A 21,631-nucleotide genomic window follows, 5' to 3' on the forward strand; every position below is an offset into this window, starting at 1 on the left:
ACAGTGCTGTCTTATGTTAAAGCATTCTCAGGACAAATAGGATAGTCTCCATTATCTCACTGCACTTTCAATCAAAGTCTAAATGCCAATAAATGAGTAAATCCAGTGTGTTGTTAGGTACTACCAGGGTCAGATGCATAAATTGATTATGAAGAAGTCAAAAAGGTACAGGTGTACTTCCTGTCAGGAGTCTATGCTCTTAAAGCTTACTCACTTGTCTCAGAAGTTAAAAAAGAGAAAATCATGTAAAGGAAGGATAAGTAGCTTACCAGAAACACAGAAATCTTTACACAAGTTAAGGAGAAAAGCCTCCTTCTTCTACTCTAGTTATTAGAAGGCATAGACATTAATTATAACATGTCAGTTTACATAAACTCTGCTCTGTTGACAATTTATCTCATACCTGGCATTCTTCTGAAGCCATTTTTGAAATGTAAGCTCCCTGGCAAACACATGCTCTGCTCATCTGAACAAGCTTTACCTTTCAATGTATTAAATCTGTCAACCTCTGTCTTGTCTTTTTAAACTGTAAATGTAGAACGAAAATTATATGTAGAGAAACTTATTATACAAAAGGCAATCCATTGATTTCAACTGAGATTACCACAAACAACTGTAATAATGAAATAAATGTGACAATTTTAGTTGCTGCAGGAAAGTTTGGGTTGAAGTTGTTTTGGGATTGCATACAGGTCTGCCTTAAAGGCAGCCTGCAAAGGAAGATAAAAAACTGTACAACTATAAATGCCCCAATACTATGTTCTATTTGAAATCTGGAATAAAGAATAAATAAAGGGTTTGCAAGCCTAGGAGATTTTTCCCCTTAGAGCTTATTTTTAATTATACTCTTTATGCACTGAAGTATTAAAAATACTAATATTTAGAAAGTTAATTTGGTATGTTAAAAATATCTTTCCTTTACAGGAAAAACGATTTTTGGTTGCTACCTGCTCTGACACAGTGAATGCTGTATACAGGTAAATATACCAGAGTAATCTGTATTACAAACTTGGTTTAGTTCCCTTTTATCCCAATGCAAATGTTTCTAAATGGCTTTCTGGAGTCAATCAATACACACTATATAAAGCACTATTAACTGAGATAGTTATTCCACTGGAGAGCATTTGAGTGAATTATTTTAGTAACCTGCTTGTGTTAGCTGAAAAAAACCAATTCTCTTCCTCATAAGCACAGTGCTCCTAAAAAAAAATTCTCTTCATTTTCCTTTGACTTAGTTAAACCTTTCCAGTTCACACTTTTATGAAGTCTGGAAAACTTTGCTAATTCAAATACACCTCCTGGCGAGGCTGAAAAAAAAAATACCATCCTGCAGACAGGCAGCATCTCTATAAGCAAATGCAGAAAACTGGATGTTCTAATCTAGCTTGCCTATTGTAAGAAATATCTCCCAGCATTCAGACTAAATTTATCTATTACAGAATACAGCAGCAGTAGTTCTGAGAGAATTTTTTTCCTTTTGGAGTTAAAAAATTTAGTCTTGACCCTTATCAACAGTAAATTCTATAACAGCTCTGACATCAGTAGTGACAGAAAAAATAATTATGATGCATTTTTTTATTTATCTTCAAAAATCTGATACTTTTTTGTTACAGTTAAAGCACACTTTAATACAGCATTAAAGAGACTTCTTTTAACAGACTAAACCTTTAAACTTACTGTGAAAGTAATATTCTGGATGGTGGATGCTAACTTGTTCCGATCTTCAAAGCTAACAAATATGTTGTACTGAGTGTAGTTCAGGTAGCCCAGGTGAGCAACAATGATTTCACTGCATTTCTGTGAACACACACAGAGAACAGAAATTAGAAGTCTTCAAATTATTCCAGAATATGCACTGTTACTATAGGTTGGAAAATTTGCTCCTAAATGGTCCAATATTGATGATATTTATTATATATCTCACCGCTCTCAGTCAGTCTCATCAAGACTTTCTTGAAAGGTACCAGAGAGAGCAGAAGAAACTGCTAAAGTGAGTCAGGTGGATCAGTGGCTGAACAATAAACTCAATTAGAAGTGCCAGCTTTTCACCTGAGCCAGTGACAGCAACTGCTTGCAGCACCAGGATGGAACCAATAACTCTGTCACTAACTCAAGCTGGTGAGATGGGCCTTCCTTATACTAACTCACTTAAAAAGTTAACAGGAGAAAAGAGAAAAGTGAAGTATATTGCTCTCTTGACTGTGTAATTAAATCTAATGGAGCAGTATTAATTAATTTCTGCAAATTTCATAGATATGTACATGTATCTATATAAAAAGAAAACACCTGATTTACTATATATGCTTATAATAAAAAATTTCAGCTATGTCCTTCCTAAAGGATTTGCATCTGGAGAAGCTGTTTTGAATGTCTTCAAGCTTAAAAATTTCAGTGAAAATTACATTAGAATCTCCAAATGTTTCTTCACGCTGGCAAAAAATGTGGCTTTTTCAGAACACAGTTGCCAGCTGATTTCAAGCAGATTCTGCAAGGTATTGGAGAAGAATTTTTCTCTCCTCTGGAACCCCATATCAAATCTTCTGCTACAACATCCCTTTCTTCAGCACTGCTAAACCTGTTTAGGTGACTGAACAGGACCCACTGCTTTCCTGACAAAGAGCAACTCTAACAAGAGGGGTCTGTAACAGTCAACAGACACAAGTCACAGAACTGAACAGAAAAATGATGGATGGGAAGGTGTCTTGTCAGCATCACTGCCTACGTTGCCATTATAAATAAAACTGTCCTGTAGAGTCATTCCTGAGACAAGTTTAACAGGTAAATTCTTATTTGCAATGTAAATTAGCATGCACACAGATTTAAAGAAAATGCCCTACATGAGAGTTTTGTTTAAGCAAGTGCATACTTGTGCACAAGTGAGTAACCTCGTCCGATTGTGAACTTGGTTGTTAACGTATGGTGTGCTTCCGTCCTTCACCACTCCCAGCACTCTGACTGTCATAGTCACATTTTTCTTGAGGGATACTGCAATTAAAACAGCAAACATTAATCTATTGCTACTTGCAGAAATTAACTCTCTATAGAGTTCCAAAATTGTTTAAAACACATATGCTGTCCAAATACTACTCAGACTTACCCAGCTATACATTACTGGAGTAGGGTACATATTTTTATACATAGGCAGTAAGTCACAAGGCCTGTACTGAATCTACAGATTAACAATTACTAATATAGTATTTCTCAGATATATACAGGGAAGCTGTATTGAAAAATCAATACCATTACAATTTACACATCTAATTCCCCCCAAAATGAAGAAGGAAAACACAGATTACCTAGATACTATTGTTTTCACAAAAATAGCAAACAATTTGTCCCCTAGTCCTGTTGCATACAATTCAATCAGTGCTGTCCATGTCTTTGTCAAGGGAGGGGGGTGAGGTGGAAGAAAAGCACATCAGAGGAAAAACCCACCAACCACAGCCAGAAAGCAACAGGATCATGTGTGTGACAGATGGAATTAAAGGTACAACAGACAGGTTGCTATAGCAGTTTCCTGAGAATTAGGTCAGATTCTCACCATCGTGCTGATCCAACTCAACCACACAGGTCAGCCACAGCTGCTGGTTGTAAGTTGACAGTGGTGGCGAACTTAAATTAAATGGCTTCAGCTGTAAGAAACCCCACAAGGTTAGCACAGCCTTTACACTGCTACATGACATGTCTGTAGTTACAATGATGAAAGGCATGATAATTATGTTCATGACAATGTTTTTGAGAAGAGATTTGTATGTGCTACTCTGTGGACAGCGTGATAAGCATCTCACACAGAAGTCTTCCACAGAAGTAGCTTAAACAGCACACATATTTTGCAAAGCACTGAAGTAAGGAAAGGTACAACTACCTAAACCTTATAAAAGCAGCAGCAATAAAACAGAAAAGTTCAGATGTGAAAACCAAAATCCTGAGGCCTAGCTTGAATTTAAGAAATAATGTTTAGAATTTTACATCAAAAGTCAGATTTGTGGGCCTTATCTGCTACACAGTTTTAAACTTTTTAAACTATAATTACAAAAAAGTCCTATTTTGCACTAGGTTTTCTAAAAATTCCCCATTGAGTTCAAAAGAATGAAAGGTGTCATTAACAGATAAAACCTACACGCAGGAAAGACTTCTCTAATGTGAAACCAAGATGTGCTTCCCACCCACAGTACTGTATCAATCCAAACATATATAGGTGACTGGTAGGTTAAAAAAAAAAAAAATAAAAAAAATGAGTGTCCCAGTGCATTTAAAGGAAATGCACTTTAAGAAAAAACACACAAAAAACCTTTTTAGCCCTTTCACAAAAAAAACTTTAGATATTAGATTGACAATGAAGAGTTAGACAAACAAAAATGCAAGAACTGAGAACCAAAATATGAAAGCACTTGAGAATATGTGAATGTTCCTTTTAGGAAGCCAGATCCCACGTCTTGGTCACATGATAGCTAACAATTAACAAGAAATATTTCTTTACAGATGATGGAAAGGGAAATCACAAGAGGGATAGCATTAGTTGCCACTGAGTGCATCGTTTTTCAATGCATGTTCTCAATTTCTATTTCTGAACCCCTACAAGAATCTCCAACATTAATTCACCAGGGAAAAACTCACATGCTTCTTTATCAGAAACTGCTGTGCAGAAACACCCTAGAAATCTCCATCTGACCTGCTCCAACAGTAAGAGACCAGAAATTGCTGCTGGCTACTCATGAAGTAACACAGTGGTAGTACAATATTGCATGATCAGCTTCAAACTGGCAAGCAGCCCAAAGATATTCTGCAGTAAAAGTTTAAATATTTAAAATGACTGGGGGGAAGGAGAGAAATGTTTAACATTACTAACATCAAATAAAGCCATTCCTACAATCCAACAATATTTAGTAACTCTTACCTTTAGGCTGTTATTTAAGTCAGTTCTTGCTACAGAAGTTTCAATTACATTAGGACCTACACAATAAATAATAAGGAAGAAAGAAAATAATATTGAAGTATACGTACAAGTGATGATGTAAATATAGGTCTTCAAAAGACTGTACAAAATACCTTCTGCAAAGAAGGTAAATGGTATTCCACTTTTCAGATAAAGGGTAAAGCACTCAGATATCTCAATATAATTTATAAATTTGACCTGCATATTCCTTTAAGCATCTCTGCCATGGTATTTCTACACATCATTAAATAAAGTAAATTATAAGTCAAGAACTCCACATCAAAAGCCCTGAATGTGTACTCTAAACTACTACAATTTTAGTAGTAGTTTTTTATTCACATATATCTCTATCTTTATCTATCTAGATATGTATATACATCTCCCAGGATTTTATGGGAATGCAGTCATGAAAGCACTCAGCTACAGAACCCCCTTGTTTAATCATCTGAGGCTGCTGAGGGCCATGTCCAGTTAAGTCTCTAACATCTTTAAGGACAGAGACTCCCACAACCTGTCTGGGAAACAGAGACTCCCACAACCTGTCTGGGAAACCTGTTCCAGTTTTTAACTACCACTACAGTAGAAAAAATGTCCTAATATCTAACTGGAATTTCTTCTGCTCCAGCTTATGCTGCACCTCCGAGAAAAGCCTCATCTTCTTTGTAACCCCTGATAAGGTGGTTCCAGACAGCGGTACAATTTCCCTTTAGGCATGTAAGAGCATGGAGTACTGAGGACAAGAGGAATGCACATGTGTTTGTGTTTTTATGTACACAAAACACACAAGGACTAAACCAGGGAAGTGACAGGGAAGAGCAGGAAAACATCTGTGTCTACACAGCAGGCTGTGAACGCACAGAGAAGATGTGTGGCAGGTAGGGACATGAGCAAGACACATACACCTGTACTTGGGCCAGGAAGATCCCTCTGTCCAAGTGGTCTCTCCATGTATATATTTAGTCCAGCAATTTAATGGATTTTTTTAACCCTCAAAATATGCTCTTTCAATTGCAAGCTCAGTACTAAAAAATTAGGCAAGAAAAGCAGTTTCTCACACAGACCAAACATTTCAAAGTTACTACAAAGAAAGAAGGGAAAAGAAGTTTATAAATGGGCAGCATGGGATCACTCTGTCCAAGATAGATCAGCTGTCATGACAGCTCTAAACATGCAGCACTGCTTGGGCTCCTACAACCACTCTAATAACAATATCAACCATCTTACAGACTTAAAAGAAAAAAATTAAGAATTTTGAGCTATCACAGCTAGACTTTCATATAAGAATTGCAGTGCAACATCACTAACAGCCACCCACTATAAAGTCAGTTCAGCATCACTGAACTTTTCAGCTCTCAAGTACATATAAACCAGATTTTTGAAAAGCATTTTTTGTTTTAAAAAGCAAAATTGAGTTTCAGTAGGTGTTCACAGTTGGTAAGTCATCATAAGTAATTAAGTCTTGACAAAACAACTAGAATTAGCCTTTTTAAGGGTCTTTATTTTCTTAATTGGAAGATATGAACCAGTATTGGGACAGAGAAATCAGTCAAAGTTCTTAACAGCAAATAATGAAGCTCTAGTGCTATAACTACTTCTTCTCTAGCAAGTGATAAATAAAAGCTTTTGAAACAAAATGATGCTGTGGCTGAATTACTAACAAATGGAGACTAATTTAAAGAGTTATTGTTTTTCTTTTAGTCTTGCTCACTTAACATAATAAAAGATAAAGGCAAAGAACTATCCTGAGTTGATGAACTGCACAGCTACCAAAAATGAGTTCAGCACCCTGGATTTTCTTTGAACTTGTCTCACCCCAAAGATAACACAGACCCATCGTGAAAAGAGAAAGAAAGTGAGTGCAACTTGGAAGAAAGTCCAAACAAGTCTGTGTCTGCTTTGGGTTACAGGAACTGTAAGAGCGGCATCCATCTCCAATCAAACTGATTTCTCAGATGAAAATCAAGAGTTCTGCCAGGCTTCCCAAACTGCAGGTACAGATGTTGGGTGTGGGCAATGGCACATTTAAGTAGCACAGAAAACATGGCTGCATCTCCCACACTTTCATTTACTTAGTGGGTTTGGTGAGCTTTTCTCAGACTGTACCCTTTAACGAGGGAGCATTCTCTTGTTAGGGCCTCTCCTTCTACTCACAGGAAGCAAGCAGCTGTCAACAGAAGCCGTGAGGAATATCACAGTAATTGTTCACTGGATCTCCTCCCAAGGTAAACAGCATTCTTTTAAAAACATTTCAGTTATAATAATGAACACTGCCAGCCAAACTATCCAGCAAACCAGTCTCACAAGGACAAGAATCCCACAGCCATGCCAGCCCCTGAAGGGGATCACAGGCAAGGCCTGGGACCACAGCATGGCACAGATGACCAAGGGCTGCTTACAGCAGCCAAGTCCCCTGGGCCAAAGGTGACCACACCACCAGATTTCTCTGCATGCAGACACAATACACCAGCACAGCTCCCTCTCAGGTTCTGCTACTGATCAAGAACAAAACACTCAGTCTTCTCTCCCAGGAGCATTGCTTAGTCTTACATAAAACCACTGTCTTTCATTTCGCGCAGCCTGGCAGTATAAGTACACAACTATAAATACTGTTCAATTTTAAAGCCAAATAGCCCAATTACACTAAATTAAATAATTCCATTTTTCTCCCCTTTATCATAACATGCACTTTTGCAAATGTGTTAATGCAGTATTTTAGTGGCCAAATAATGCCCTTCAGCATCCTTCAGCAAGTCACACGAATATCAGTGGTTAACCTTTATGAACTGAAAGCCAGTTTAGACCTTTGGCTGCTATAATAAATCAAACAGCAGGAAAGAAGCTTTTATTTCTCAGACAAATTTTATTATTGAACGTTATTATGAAAAATGTACTGCCTACAAGGCACAGATGGGCATAAAAAGCCCAAACAGCTGCCTCCAATTAACCCACCCTTCTTTCCAAGTCAGGCAGGGCTGGATGGCTCCGAGGCCTGGGAGCCCTTCTCACTCTAAAGGAGGTGAAGGACAGGGCAGAGGTAGAGACAAACCCAACAGGCCAGAAAGTGTCAGAGAGGGACACACTGGACAAGCTGAGTGATGTGGAAGTCAGCAGTAAAGCAGAGGAAGATGGTAACAAGCTAAAGTAATTCTTATATAGGGGTGGGTTGCTTGATGAGCACCAGTCACTCTCCTTCTCCCTGTCACTTCTGTATTGATAAAGCTCTTCTGACAGCAGAGTATCAGTACATTTAACTCTGATAGGAGAGCACACTGACTTATTTTTCAAGTATGTTTTAGCCCTGGAAAAGCCCTCTGGCATGAAATAAAGAAGGGTCCCATGCTTTTCAACTCCCTAGTGACGCTGCATCTTTGTTCACCAGACCACCACAAATCCCTCTGATCTCCAGGACGAGTACCCAGGCTTTATGTGCTTAAGCCTCCCAGGTCATGTCAGGACTCTCACAAAGATCTCTGAAACCAGAGATCTAAGCTCATATGCATTTGACAAGTGAAGTTCATATTTTTACACTAAAATATTTTGTATTTATGTGGCATCTATCACCCAAACATCTAGTAGGCTTTACTCATAAAACAGTTATGAGTTTCCTCACAGAAAATCAAGTATTAGCACTACCATTTTGCATATATAAATACAAAAAAAAACCCCAATTAATGTAGCAGTCTGCTGAAAAACTATGTTGCAATGAATCTGCTTGTTTCCTTTTATTGTCTCTCCCCTGCAAAGCAGTTGCAAATACCAAGTCTTTGTTGGTAGTACTTCTATGAAAATGTGAGACAGAAGAAAAACTTCCCTGTCTCTGTCAAGACAAAGGCTTCCTCAGACATCTCAGGAGCAGTAAGCTCATTAGCATTTAAATACATCTGTAAATACCAACAGGTTTAGCCAAAGCATATGAGAACTGTAATCTTTTAAAAAGAGAACATCCTTACCTGCTATTCCTATGAAGACTGTCAGACCAAAACAAATAAAGAATACTACAAAGACCAGAACAAAATGCCTTTTGGACAGCGTATACAATCGCATCGGGGCCAGCCTACAGGAAGCAAAAGAAACCACAGAATTAGTGTCTGCCATATTTCTAAAGGGCAGAAAATAAACCCCATTCACTATTCAACAAAGAAAATTAAACCAAACACTGAGGTAACATGTAACACTAAGGAAAAAAATGCTGCTTCATAGAGCAAAGATAACAGGAATTATTAAACACATGTATGTACACACACATCTGTGCTCCAAAATGTATGAATTTTTTCTATTGTCCTAAAACTTGAGCAACAGAAAGCATTTCTTAAAGGGAGAAAAGGCTGTTTGTGTTATTTCATACATTAATAACTTAAACATCCAAGACCCTATGTCTCCTGCAATGAGAGCTCAATCTAAAGGGACAGACATCACTGACAACTCAGTTACCTGCACAGGATCTTGATGAGCTGTCTGTACCCTATAAATATATTTCAACCTAGTAGGATCATCCCTAACAAGGAGTAGGGCAGAACTCCAGATCTGCTAGATCTGCATGCTCAGGCTTTGAACTCTTGTCTGAGCTCCACCAAAGCTTGGGAAATAAAAACCTGAACTGAGGTTTGTTATTGGACACCTAAATACAAATACACATACAAGCAATGACATCTCCAGCACTATGCACTGGTGGTTATCATAAGGGTGAAGACAAAGCGGGGGCAGGGGTGTGGTGTGCATTGAAAATACCAACTGCATTCCCTGGAAAACAGTTCTGTTAGCCTAAGGGAAATATGAATAAATAACTAATCTTACATAAGGTAGACAAATCCACCATGTTTCAAAATACAGCAAACATTTCCTCTTGAGTTACACCAGACCTGAGCCACCACATACCTGACTTTCTGCTGCTGTTCCAGGAGGTATGATCATAGGAATCTGTACAGTTTACATGGGAAAGCTACAGGACTGGGGGGGCTGAAGGGGGAGTGGTGATGTTTTTCAATACATTTGTATGAGCACCATCATGGAAAGAAATGAAACCTTAAGACTTTAATGACAGCACTCTCTTTTAGCTTGCAATAAAATTTCTTTCTTCTTTTCACCAGCTGAATGGTGCTCTTACTGGTTCACCACATTAATAAAGAATTGCAGAAGAGGTGGTAAAATCCTCCCCATAAACCCAGCCTGAACTCTGGGACCAGGTACCATGAGCTGCATGCATGGCAGCCCTTAAAGCAAGGCAAACAATTCACTTTAAATCACTACAAAGATTTAATAATAACAACCTCTGTTTTCTTTGAGAATCACTGCATTTTCCCCAAATGAAGCACTACCAAAACCAATTTGCATTATTTCTTTGCTGTAAAGTTTGAGAGATCCAAATCTTAATTTATTAACACAGAAAGGAGGTGGGGAAGGGAGGAAAACCCCACAGAAGTAATGAGAACTGCAAGCAAGAAGCTGCAAACGTTATGAGCCTGCACAAACTGGCTGTGCAGGACTCCAGGCACAGCACCTGCAAAACACTTGCCACACACCTTTATACACAGCAGAAACTCTGCATCAGTCTAGAGGTCAGAAGAGCTGACTGTACAGCCAAAAAAGGCAAACCAAATATGAAACAACCAAGTAATTGCCATATAAGTAATATCAGATCAGCACACAGAAGCCTCACAGACAAATAGGGTTTTAAGTTGACTTTTAAAACCACAAATAGAGGCATTTCAAAGCAGAACTTGTCTGCAGGACTTTTGCAGGGATGTAACTGCAGTATTTTTCTGATATCAATGTCTTAAACTCTCAGCCCTCATGCACTTAAACCATGTTAAAGCTGTTAAATCTGTAATAGTTCTAAAACAACTAAGGTGCATTTTTCCATCAGCTCCAGGGGCTCCTTCAGTTCCACAGATGACCTGGTGTTCCCTGTCTACCTGAGTACACCAAGTATGGGATATTATCTTGAGATACCAAAGTATTAATCTCAGCAAGAAAATCCCTGACATTTAAAACAGTACATAAAATGTGGACATGCCTAAATTAACTGTAAGGGTTCAAGTGGATACCAAATGCTTCATGGCAGAGCACACACTGAGGATCTCTCAACACAGGAAAGTCCATGGCTTGAGCATAGCTGACAGCTGGAAAGGTATCATGCTTGCAGTAATGCATAACACACACTTGTGCTGTCTGAACAGCTCACATCTGGGCATCCACTTGACAGCTACAGGCTGATGCAGGATACTTCTGACTTGCTGTGCATGTTCCTCGTTCTTTTCAGAACTTCCCTAATTTCAAAGTTTTTGCATTGCAGACATTTCAAAATGCATGATGTGGACATGAAAAGCAGCTCCCTCCCCACACTCCTTACAGGAAAGCCACCAGTTCCTCACCCAGCCAAGAGTGTTACAACCACTGGCAATTAACACCTTGGTTTACACATAAGCCAGAGCAGATGTGAGCTTTTGAAGAACACATTCCAGACATTGGCTCATTCTGTATTCCAGCTGCTCTCCAGATGGTGAACACCTAGTAGTTGGAATGGGTAGGTGTACACCTACCTCCTCAGCCAAGAGAGGAGACACAGAGAGCAGGAACACACCCCGTGTTTCCCTTTCACTCACACCTGTACTCCTCAAGTCTCATTTAAGCCCCTGACCGAATGTGCTGCTTTAGAGGTCAGCAAGGCAACGTGGACACTTTTATTCACAGCAAATGTAAGAACTCAGCCAAACCTTAACTGCATTTCTCATGAGGGCAAACCACAATTTACAGCATTCCTATCAGGTGATGCACGCTCCATTGCCCCTTGCTGCAGCTGCAGAACTTCCTTGTGCAGATTTAAGTGTCTCCTTGCACCTACCACCAGCTGACACACAAAGCAGGTCAAATCACCTTCCCCCGAGTTCATTGTTTAACACCTGCCTTTTGGAAAGAGATCACATAAAGTTCATGAATATACCTAAGTGCAAGTTGGTGATGCCCCACTGACAGCCTCTATCTTACATTTGAAATGCCCAAGAAAGGAATGAAATGTTGGAAACACATTTATAGGAAAATCAAAAAAGATTACTCCCTCTGGATGCACCTGTTCAAGCAAGAAAAGAACTATGCTTTGCTTTACCAAGCCAAGTGGAAGATACTTTAATCAGCCCAACCACAGCAGTCCAAAGCTCAAGACTAGGCATCCAACTGTCTGCAGGTCTTTAGGCAGCTTTTACCACCTACACTCAGCTTTACCCTAATTCAGAGTGGTTTATAATTAACTTATGTCTGAAACTGACTGCAAAGGAGGAGAAAACACTGAGATACAAACAGAGAAATTGTATACTTACAGCAGTCTCAAATAGCAGTAAACTAAAACTGCTCAGTAAAACTAAACTGCTCTAGTGCAGCCTGTGACAGAGTTAACTTTGGAAACACACACTCAAAACTACTGCAATCTTTCAGGAGCCATTCATATGTGAGATGTAAAGGAGGGTTACATCTTGCTTTTGGAGTAAAGACTAAAGTCTCCAAAGGGTCAGCAAAATGTTCCTCAGGATATTCCTCACCCTCAAATCATTTCTCATGACTGCACAACAAAGTCTTTCATGAAGACCATCAAGAAAAACAGAGCCTATTATATAAGAGTTTTCACTAAAGACTGACTTTAAAGAAGGGAAAGCTGTGGTGAAACTGAGATTAAGCAGTATGTAGGCACAGAGTCAATATTAAAATCAGAAATAGCTCGCCTTTATGCATAGCAGCTTTTCTGAAATCCTAGCCTCAACATCTCTGCCTCCAACTGCTCTTCTCTATTTTAGGCTCTCTCCCAAATAGAACCATCAAACCCACTTTGATTTGAATAATTATATATTCTACCTACGTTGACAGTACTGGGGCTATCCATACACCCTGCACTTGCTCATGGTTTAAATACATTGCCTGCTTTGGTGTCCCTCAGAAGACCTTGAATTTCTTCTTGCAAATGTATTCCACAAGGGTTAATAGCTAATGAGGCAGCACATGACTAGACAAAAAGGCATAAAATTAACATTGTCAGTAGTACACAGAACTTCTACATGGCAACTGACAGATGAACATGGCTACGCTTTACCTTGTATGTGTGCACGGGGTGGGTTTGGCTTTTTTGGTTTTTTAGTTGTTGTTCGTTGTATTCATTTAAGTCTGAACAATTAATCACGGCTATGGCCCTTGGTCACGCATTTCTTGGTCCATGCCAAGAAATATCCGGGAAAACAAGTTTTTTCTTTTTCCTTTAACAAGCAATCTGAGAGTGAAGATAGCGGGGTTGGAGGGAGGTTTTATTCACCATGTACAAGGCAAACTCACAGCGTTCACCTAAAGAAAAGGACAGTCACCCTCGGGGCTCTGAGCGGCGAGCCACAGCCTCAGAAACATTCATTTAACCCTCGGCGAGCTGATCTCCATAGCGAGGATAACCCGTATAAACTGAATTACACTCAGACCGCCCAAAGAGACTGAGGGCTCTCCTCCCTGGAGATACCCGCGACCCGTCAGGACACAATCCCGTGCCGCGTGCTCCAGGACGGACCCTGCCGGAGCAGGCGGGCTGGACCACACGCTCAACGACCGCGGTCCCTTCCGAGCCCGCCCGTTCTGTGGTTCCGTCAATGACAACACTCCGCTCCTCCCTCACAGAGCGCCGTTTGTTCGCCCGGACCGGGACCCGGGCGAGCCGGCGCCCCTCAGGCTCGCGCGCATCGCGCGCGCCCCCCGCGCCCCCCGCCCCTACTCACGGCTCCATGGCGGCGCCGCGCGCGCGCTGCCGGCACCTCCTCCGCGCGCCGCCGCCGCCGCCGTGGCACAGCCGGCGCCGCGCGACGCCTTCCGCGTGCGTCACCGCGCGGCCGCCACGCGGCCCCACACACGTCACGGGCCCCGCCGCGCCCCGGCCGCGGGGGAGCAGAGGAGGGGGGGCGGGGGAGCTACGGCGAGCCCGAGGGGACACGGGCCCGCGCTCCGCCGGGGCGGCGGGAGAGAGACCGGGAGAGACTCGGTGGGAGAGGGAGAGCGGGAGAGACGCGGTGTGAAAGGGAGAGCGGGAGAGACCCCTCGGCAGGTAGTGCGATACGGCGCCAGCTTATCTTTGGTGAGCCGGCTTGCAGCGCCGGCACACGGCTGGTCCTGGCCTGCGGGTTCAAAATGACAGTAACACAGAATAAGAGAACCAGCTAGGTTGGAAAAGGATCCGCAAGATCAGCGAGTGCAGCCTATGACCTAACACCCCCGTGTCTGCTACACCATGGCACGGAATGCTACGTCAGTCTTTTCTTAAACACCTTTAAAAGATGGTGACTTCACCATCTCCCTAGATAGCCCGTTCCAATGCCTAATCACCCTTTCTGCGAAAAAATTCCCCCTAATGTCCAAGCTGAACCTCCTCAGGTGCAGCATGAAGCCATTTCCTCTTGTCCTGTGTCTGGTTCCTTGGAAAAGAGAGCAACCCCCACCGGGCTGTAGAGAGCTATGAGGTCTCCCTGAGCCTCCTTTTCTGTAGACTAAACACTCCCAGTTCCCTCAGCTGCTCCTCACAGGACTTGTGCTCCAGACCCTTCCCCAGCTCCCTTGCCCTTTCCTGGACACGCTCCAGCCCCTCAGTGTCCTCCCTGCAGTGATGGGCTCAGAACTGGACACTGGATTTGAGGCGCAGCCTCACCAGTGCTGAGTACAGGGGGACAATCCCTGCCCTGCTCCTGCTGGCCACACCATTGCTGATCCAGGCCAGGATGCCATCGGCTTCTTGGCCACCTGGGCACAGCTGGCTCATGCTCAGCTGCTGTTTTCCAGCACTCCCAGGTCCTTTTCTGCCAGGGCACTTCCCAGCTACTCCTCTCCCAGCCTGTAGCCCTGCCTGGGGTTGTGACCAAAGTGTAGAGCCCGGCGTTTGGTCTAGTTGAACCTCATACTGTTGGTTATGGGCCAAACATGTCATTGTGTCAGGATAACAGCAGTATTTTCCACATTTCTAGTGTGTTTTATCAGCTTGTGGTGTAGTAGTAGCAACCCCCGGTAGCAGAGGGAAATTTAACCATATAAACAGAAAATATTTGGGACACAGAAGTGGTTCTGAATCCAGTCTAAATCTGTCAATTTTAGGCAAAAGGCCCAGTGAGACGTATCCATACTGAACATGCACATGTTTAGTGCCACCTGAGTCATAAACAATTTTTTTACCAGCTCTTTCAGTGGAATTAAAATGCTGTCACTACAGTCATCTGCATGAAGCTTTGTGGTATTCAAGGGATGTGATTGATGTGTCGTGTTTGCAGAGAATTCAGTCAGCTCACGAGCAACAGAAATTAAATCCTAGGAGTAAACGACTACTTTAAACACACTATGTAATAAAAATCTCTAGTTCACACTCAACAGTGTTCTGTTCTTGCACAACGTTAGATAAAGTTGAATTTCTGTTCTGAATTTCTGTTAAATGTCCTAAGACTGGGCAACAAATATTGACAACCTGGGTAGTGATGGTAAAGAGTAGGAAGGTGTAAGGGTTAGCCAAACTATATTTTGTATTAATTTTTGATAGCTCTAACATCTGCTCATAGAAAGTCAGCACTGCAGTTACTAAAACATGTGGGAATACCTGATGTGTAGTCTTGAATGAAATTCAGAGTAACTGCCTGGCTTTGGTGTTTGTCATATACAGAAGGCAGAGACACTTTGGATTGACCCCCAAAGAAATGCTTAGATAGATCAGTCAACAAATAATAATATGTCAACAAATAAAATTTAAAAATTATCTCTTCAACAGGTAAGTAATTTCATTAAAAGCTTACTTAGATGATACAATGGTCTTATTGCATTTCCTTTTTAATAGTACTTAGGATTAATAATATTATTCATTTTATTCCATTACTCTAGGGGCAGTTATGTCATTACTTGTGACCTGTGGGATCCAATATACCACTCTTGTGTAACACCACTGAACCTAAAAACATGCTGGGAATTAATTTAGTCATTGATACTGGTATTTATCCCATCAGTGATGGGATACATTTACAGCAGTGATGATCACTTGGTAATCTCATAAAGATAGCTGCCTTGAGAAATACATAGTACCAATTAGTGAAGAAAAGGTGTTCATGCATTTTAAATCAACAGGAGTTTAAACTGTAGACAAGAATTAACTGGGGGAAAGAAAATAAAGCTTTGAGTAATCAGGACAACTTAACAAAGTGTATCTGCTCAGAACAAGTTATCATCACTGCCAAGCCACAATTGGCCATTAGGTCATGGATGACTATGACATGCATTGTGCTGCTTTCAGCACACTTAAGGCTTCTCCAACAAGTTCTCCCCAGCCAGAAGATGATGGAGTGGTGCTTACAGCATCTGTGACCATTCCCAGTGTTCTGGGAAGCGTGGTTATGGAGTTATGACTCTCTGCAGTTACACTTCTATTTATGTGCTCACAACTGAGCTGTTCCAAGGACTGCTCCAATCCCTCTGGCACTCAGGTGTCTCACTAACCTCAGTTTATTATCCTCAAACCAAAACTATATTATTCTCATTGAGTAGGTAGGAAAATGAGCACTTGAAGCACAGAGAGACTGAGCCTTGCCAAAAGTCACTTGGAGAACTGTGTGGGTGGCAGAGCTTGTAATCTAGCTCACTTCAATTAGCCATGGGACCATATTTCTCTTTGCTATCTACCAACTTACAAAGGGCTGTGAATACACTGTAAACATGTACATTTCATGCTATTTTTTGTAAAAATTTTGGCACTGAGTTCACAACCTAAACACTTGGCAGGAAGACGCTGTCAAACTCCTCTCTCTTCACAGTCAGTCAGTCTCACTTTGCTTCTTCCAAGAAGATGCCACTGAGTGCCTTGTCTGACCTGCTCTGGGATGAAATAGTGCAAGCAGCTGCTGTCTGCCTCATTGGTTGTAGGAGCTGGACAGTGTGTGATGAATGAGGCTTGCAAGAGAAGGCAGACTGAGCTATCAACAGGAGGCTGAATGCTCACTCAGCTGGGATTCTACTTAAACTGAACACCTCAGCACTAAGGGTGTATTTTCATGGCCAGTTTACACTTTCATGGCTCACAGCTACAGAGTCACAGCTTCAGTGACAACAGGTGAAATCCAGCCTCTCTCTAGCTGGAGCTCTTTCAATTTTGCCAGCACTCATGTTAGTGCAGTGGACTGATGAATCAAATAATGGAAATCATCTGAGTTAAAGGTCACTTAGGAATCAGTTGCTCAGTAAGTATGCAGATAAAGGATTAATTGTAGGCAGATGAGGAAAGAGCAGAAATGTGTGACCAGGAAAATGAGAGCTACGATGGCTTTTTCCAGCCACAGAGCCAGCTTATGGCAGCTTAAAGCAATCATGAAGCTACAGTGTTAGTCTCATCCTCCTCTCTGTTTCAAGCCTTCTGGCCCTAGCTATATGCTTCCCATTGGGGTTATTCAGATTCTTCCAATTGCCAGGACCCTGAAAGAACAAGAGAAGGGTACCAGCTGTGGCTCAAAGCAGCCTGAAGATCCTGCCTGGGTCAAGGCTGAAGGCAGCATGAACCTTCCAGGAATTCGACTGGGTCTTGTTGACCTCATGGCTTCTCACAGACTTTCACTTTAGCCCGGGTAGAAGATGCATATTGGTGTGAAGAAATGTATATTTTATCACAACAGCCTTCTCTGGCAACTTCAGGTTTCTGCTCAGAAGCACACAGGTACCAGTTCTCTAAGGAAAAATGAACAGCTTCTCTTTATTGCTGAGTGAAATGAAATGGTATTCTCAGGTCTTTTTGCCAAAGGAGCAGAACCACAGTCAATGAAATTTTCCCACATGGTTTGAAGATTGTCTGTGTAACATCAAGCATTAATTAAAGCTGCAAGTTAAAAAAATACTTTTCGTGATGTTCTACATATAGTATTTTCCTTTTGATGTACAAAATGTCATATTACTACATTATAGGAGTTTAAAGTTTATCCCTTGTGTAAAGCAGGACAGATTGAAGGACATTTATCTCAGTCTCAGTATTATTACTAAATTCAGCATCAACACTGTGCTTCCCTGTATAAGCTGATTGGCCAGTGGGACATGTTCATTAACCTAGAAATTGATTTTTCAGGAATGCCATGTTGCAGTTATGCAACTCTGATGTCAGACGACAATTTGGACACCCTCCCGCTCTTCAATTCTTCAAAATGTTTCCAGCAAGCTGAACTCTTTAACACTAGCTAGGTGATAGAGTTATGAAATGCCCACTGAAAAATATCTGTCAGCTGATTGGGAAGCCTGGTATCTTCTGGTAAGCTTTGGTATCTCACTGGTAGCATGTCAAAGAGATAAAAATGTGTTTTAGTAAAATTGGTACTAAGCTGTTTTCATACCAATAGTCTACTCAAAATGCCTTAGAGAAGCAGGGGAGTTGCCACCTGCTGTCAGAGAAGTAAAATCTCCACGTTACATCCCAGAGTGTGCTCATTTATAACCTGACCAAACGTCCTGAGTAAAACAAAGAGGGACAAGAGGATCAAAAATCTAATTCTCCTTCCTGTAAGTGGGAGTTGCCTGTAAGAAGAATGCATGGTAGCATCAAGGAACCCTCTTCCACAGCAGGAATCTAACAAGCAAGGAGCAAGGTGCCATTGCTACATCCACCCATGGTGCTGAGGGGAAGCACTTGCCAGAACAGCAGGTGTGCAGTGGCAGTAACTCACTTTACACCAGGTCACTTAGGTTAAGATCTTGGGAATGTAGGGAATTACTAGCATGACTTGTAAGTCAGGAAGTACTATTTCTGTGCTAAGAGTCCAGTATTACTCCATTTCATTCTAGATGACCAGCAGCTGATACCTCTTGGGGTGTTGTCACTGAGGAAAGAGCAGTCTAGCACTAACTCTGCAAGCTCATTTGATTCACTGAGGTAGCAACTTTCCTTTTCAATACAGAAAGTCCCTCCATATGCTCTTAAGTCATAAAAATGAATTAATAATAGTTTCTCTTGGAGAGCTCAGGATTCTTCTAGAAATAAAGCTGAACAAATGCCTCTCCCAGGACCTCTTATTTGTTAATTCAACAAGTTAATGCCTCCCGTCTTTCTCCATTCTAGTGCCAAAATTCCTCATTGCGCTGCCAGATGCACACAGATACATACATTGCCATCACTCCTTATCACCTCCCATGGCTTCTTACACCACAGTCAAATGTAAGGAGCCACTGTTTTCCCAGGAAAGACCATGGTTTTGCTAGATTCTGCCAAGCTGTCAGTGTTTCCAAGCTCTGTGACTCTAGTCTTTGATGTTGTGAATAGTGAGACAAACTCAATCTAATGGACCACCTGCCCCTTCACTGGGAAAAACCACATTCTGAAGTCAAATGACTTAAGCAGAACAGCTGGAGTGCTATGCAGAAGCAGATTGCCCAGATGCACAGTAAAATAGAGCTGAAAGAGACCTTACAAGGTACCTCATCCTTCCCTCTGTCTTAGGACAGCATGTGCCGGATCTAAGACTTTCCTGGGATGTATTTGTCAAAAGTTTTTAAAACCCTCCAGTGATGGAGATGCTGGAGTCTCTCTGGATAATCCTTTCTTGTAGTGTTTTGCCATCCTTCCCATTCAGATTTTTTTCTTGATGTCTATCTAACAAGAACTTTTATTGCCTCAGTGAATATTACTCTGTACTGTTTTGTCCAAGATGAACATGAAGTTTCTTTTTAGAGAAATTCCTATTCCTCCAACTTCAATATTTGCTGTTTTAGGGGAGTAATCTCAAATTTTCCTCAAAGCTATGCTTTCAAGACTTTTGATTATCCAGATCCCTGTCTTATCCTCTCTTCCACTGACAGGCCCTTGAAGTGTGGTGTTCAGAATTGGACATAGCTTGCACTAAGGTCTGGAGTGTTGACTAAAGTAGGTGGTGTAACTCTCACATCTTATGCTTCTGCTGTACATTTACCTTCTTCATGTGTGTAAGACGTCATTGTTGAAAGAGGCTATTTTATAAAAGATTACAATTTCTATACCCTTTTAAGACAAAAATGTCATATAACTCTTCCCCAGCTTCTATTTGTGTAGCTGAACAGCATCCATTCTCTGCAGAGTTCCTGGCACCTGTTTCTCCTGATGTTCATTGGACTTTTTCAGAAACTTCCTCCAATTCAAAAATTCCTTTCATTTATAACCGAGGTGCCCAACACCCTTGGAGCCCTTCCTAGCCTTGTGTAATCTCAAACCATCCGTCTCTCCAGCCATCACTGGTCAGTCACAGAAACAGCAGACATGGCAAGGCTCTGAAGAAATGTGGGTGTAGCCCAGGCAGTGTATCTGTCCCTTCTGACCTCAACCTTTGCCAACCACTCTCATTTTCCTAATCTATTCTTACCCCGTTCCAGGATTGTTTCGCGGCTGCCTCTAGAACACATCCTTGCTTGCTACGGCAGTGGAAAAGCGGTAGCACGGAGGGACGCAGATGGAAATTGCCTGTGTATGGCTGTTAACAGGTGAGGGCAGGAAGAGAGGCGTGGGGCTGGGCTGCCCGATCGGGGGGGGCTCTGCCAGAGCACATCTCCCGGGCGGAGCGGCGCCCCTCTGCCGCCGGGCTGCGGGATGGATCCGGGCGCTAGCCTGGAGCAGCCGCGGGGCCGGGCACCGCTCCCGGGGGCTCAGCCGGGGGCTCCCGTGTGATGCCCGGCACCCACCCCCGCTCGGCCCCGCTCGGCCCCGATGCCGGCGGAGCCGCGCTCGCAGTACCGGTAGTAGCGATCATCCTTGTAGGGCGTCAGGTCCTCCTGGATCTCCCGGTACGTCTCCCGCACCCGCCGGCAGAAGCGCTTGACCTCGCCGCACAGCGGGCTCCCGAAGGCGGCGAAATCCGCCTCCATGCCGCCGCCTCAGGCCCCGCGCTCCGCCATGGAGCCCCGCCGGAGCCCGCCCGGCGCTGCGCGGCGGGGGCGGCGCTGGAGCCGCAGCGGCGGCGGCGGATCCGGGGGGAGCGGATGCGGGAGCGGGGGATGCAGGGAAGGAAGGGGGATGCAGGGAAGGGGCCGAATGCAGGGAGGAAGGATGCAGGAATGGGGATGCAGCAGCAGCAGCAGGGGATGCAGGGGCGGAGGATGCAGGGCGGGCCCTCCGCGCACGGCGCGCACCCTCGGGGGCGGCGGGAGCGCTTCAGCACCACGGAGAGGGGCGGCCGGTGCCGGGAAGCGAGCAACGAGCTCGCATTACCTCTGCCAAAAATATCTCTTTTCTTTTTCCTTTTTTTTTTTTTTTAATAAAACTGTTTTGATATCAAAAGCTTACCAGCTCTGTGTAAAATAAATACCCTGATTTTTTTTGCTTCTTTTCCCCAACGTAGCAGGTATGTCAAAGAAACCCTATGCTAAATCCACTTCTCATGGTCATGACACTGTAAATGGTCCAAAACTAAGAATGATGCTGTTTACAGTGTCTAAATCTAGAACCTCTGAACTGAACTCTAGTCAGTTTACAGAGCACCATGTTAGCTTCATTCATATTAAACTTTCCTTCATAAACAAATTCACATTTAAACTCGTTTAAATTATTAAATCAGTTGAAGCCTTAATTTCTACTAGTTAATGGCAGTGATGATATCCATATTAAAAGCAAAAATTCCGGTACTCTTGACATGCAGTCATTGTGTCTAGAAGATATAAATATCAAAGTCTTCTGTACTGCTCCTCTCATGTAAATATCTTGCCATAACATTCAGG

General features: G+C 42.4%; 1 protein-coding gene across 1 annotated transcript in view; it reads right to left on the bottom strand.

Moving 5' to 3' along the window:
• TMEM181 (transmembrane protein 181) overlaps nt 1-20,841 on the bottom strand; it is a 34,010-nt gene extending 13,169 nt beyond the window's left edge. The window contains exons 1-6 of the mRNA XM_054280019.1: nt 20,652-20,841; nt 8,887-8,990; nt 4,898-4,953; nt 3,542-3,632; nt 2,867-2,985; nt 1,678-1,797 (exon numbers count right to left, since the gene is read on the bottom strand). Of these exons, the coding sequence (XP_054135994.1) occupies nt 1,678-1,797; nt 2,867-2,985; nt 3,542-3,632; nt 4,898-4,953; nt 8,887-8,990; nt 20,652-20,782 (621 nt within the window). The 5' untranslated portion in view covers nt 20,783-20,841. The remainder of the gene's footprint in view (nt 1-1,677; nt 1,798-2,866; nt 2,986-3,541; nt 3,633-4,897; nt 4,954-8,886; nt 8,991-20,651) is intronic.
• Nucleotides 20,842-21,631: the final 790 nt, after the last annotated feature.

Source organism: Melozone crissalis, unplaced genomic scaffold (genome assembly GCF_028551555.1).
Source record: "Melozone crissalis strain CALT ecotype California unplaced genomic scaffold, PUWL_Pcris_2 ptg000027l_1, whole genome shotgun sequence".
Lineage (NCBI taxonomy): Eukaryota > Metazoa > Chordata > Aves > Passeriformes > Passerellidae > Melozone > Melozone crissalis.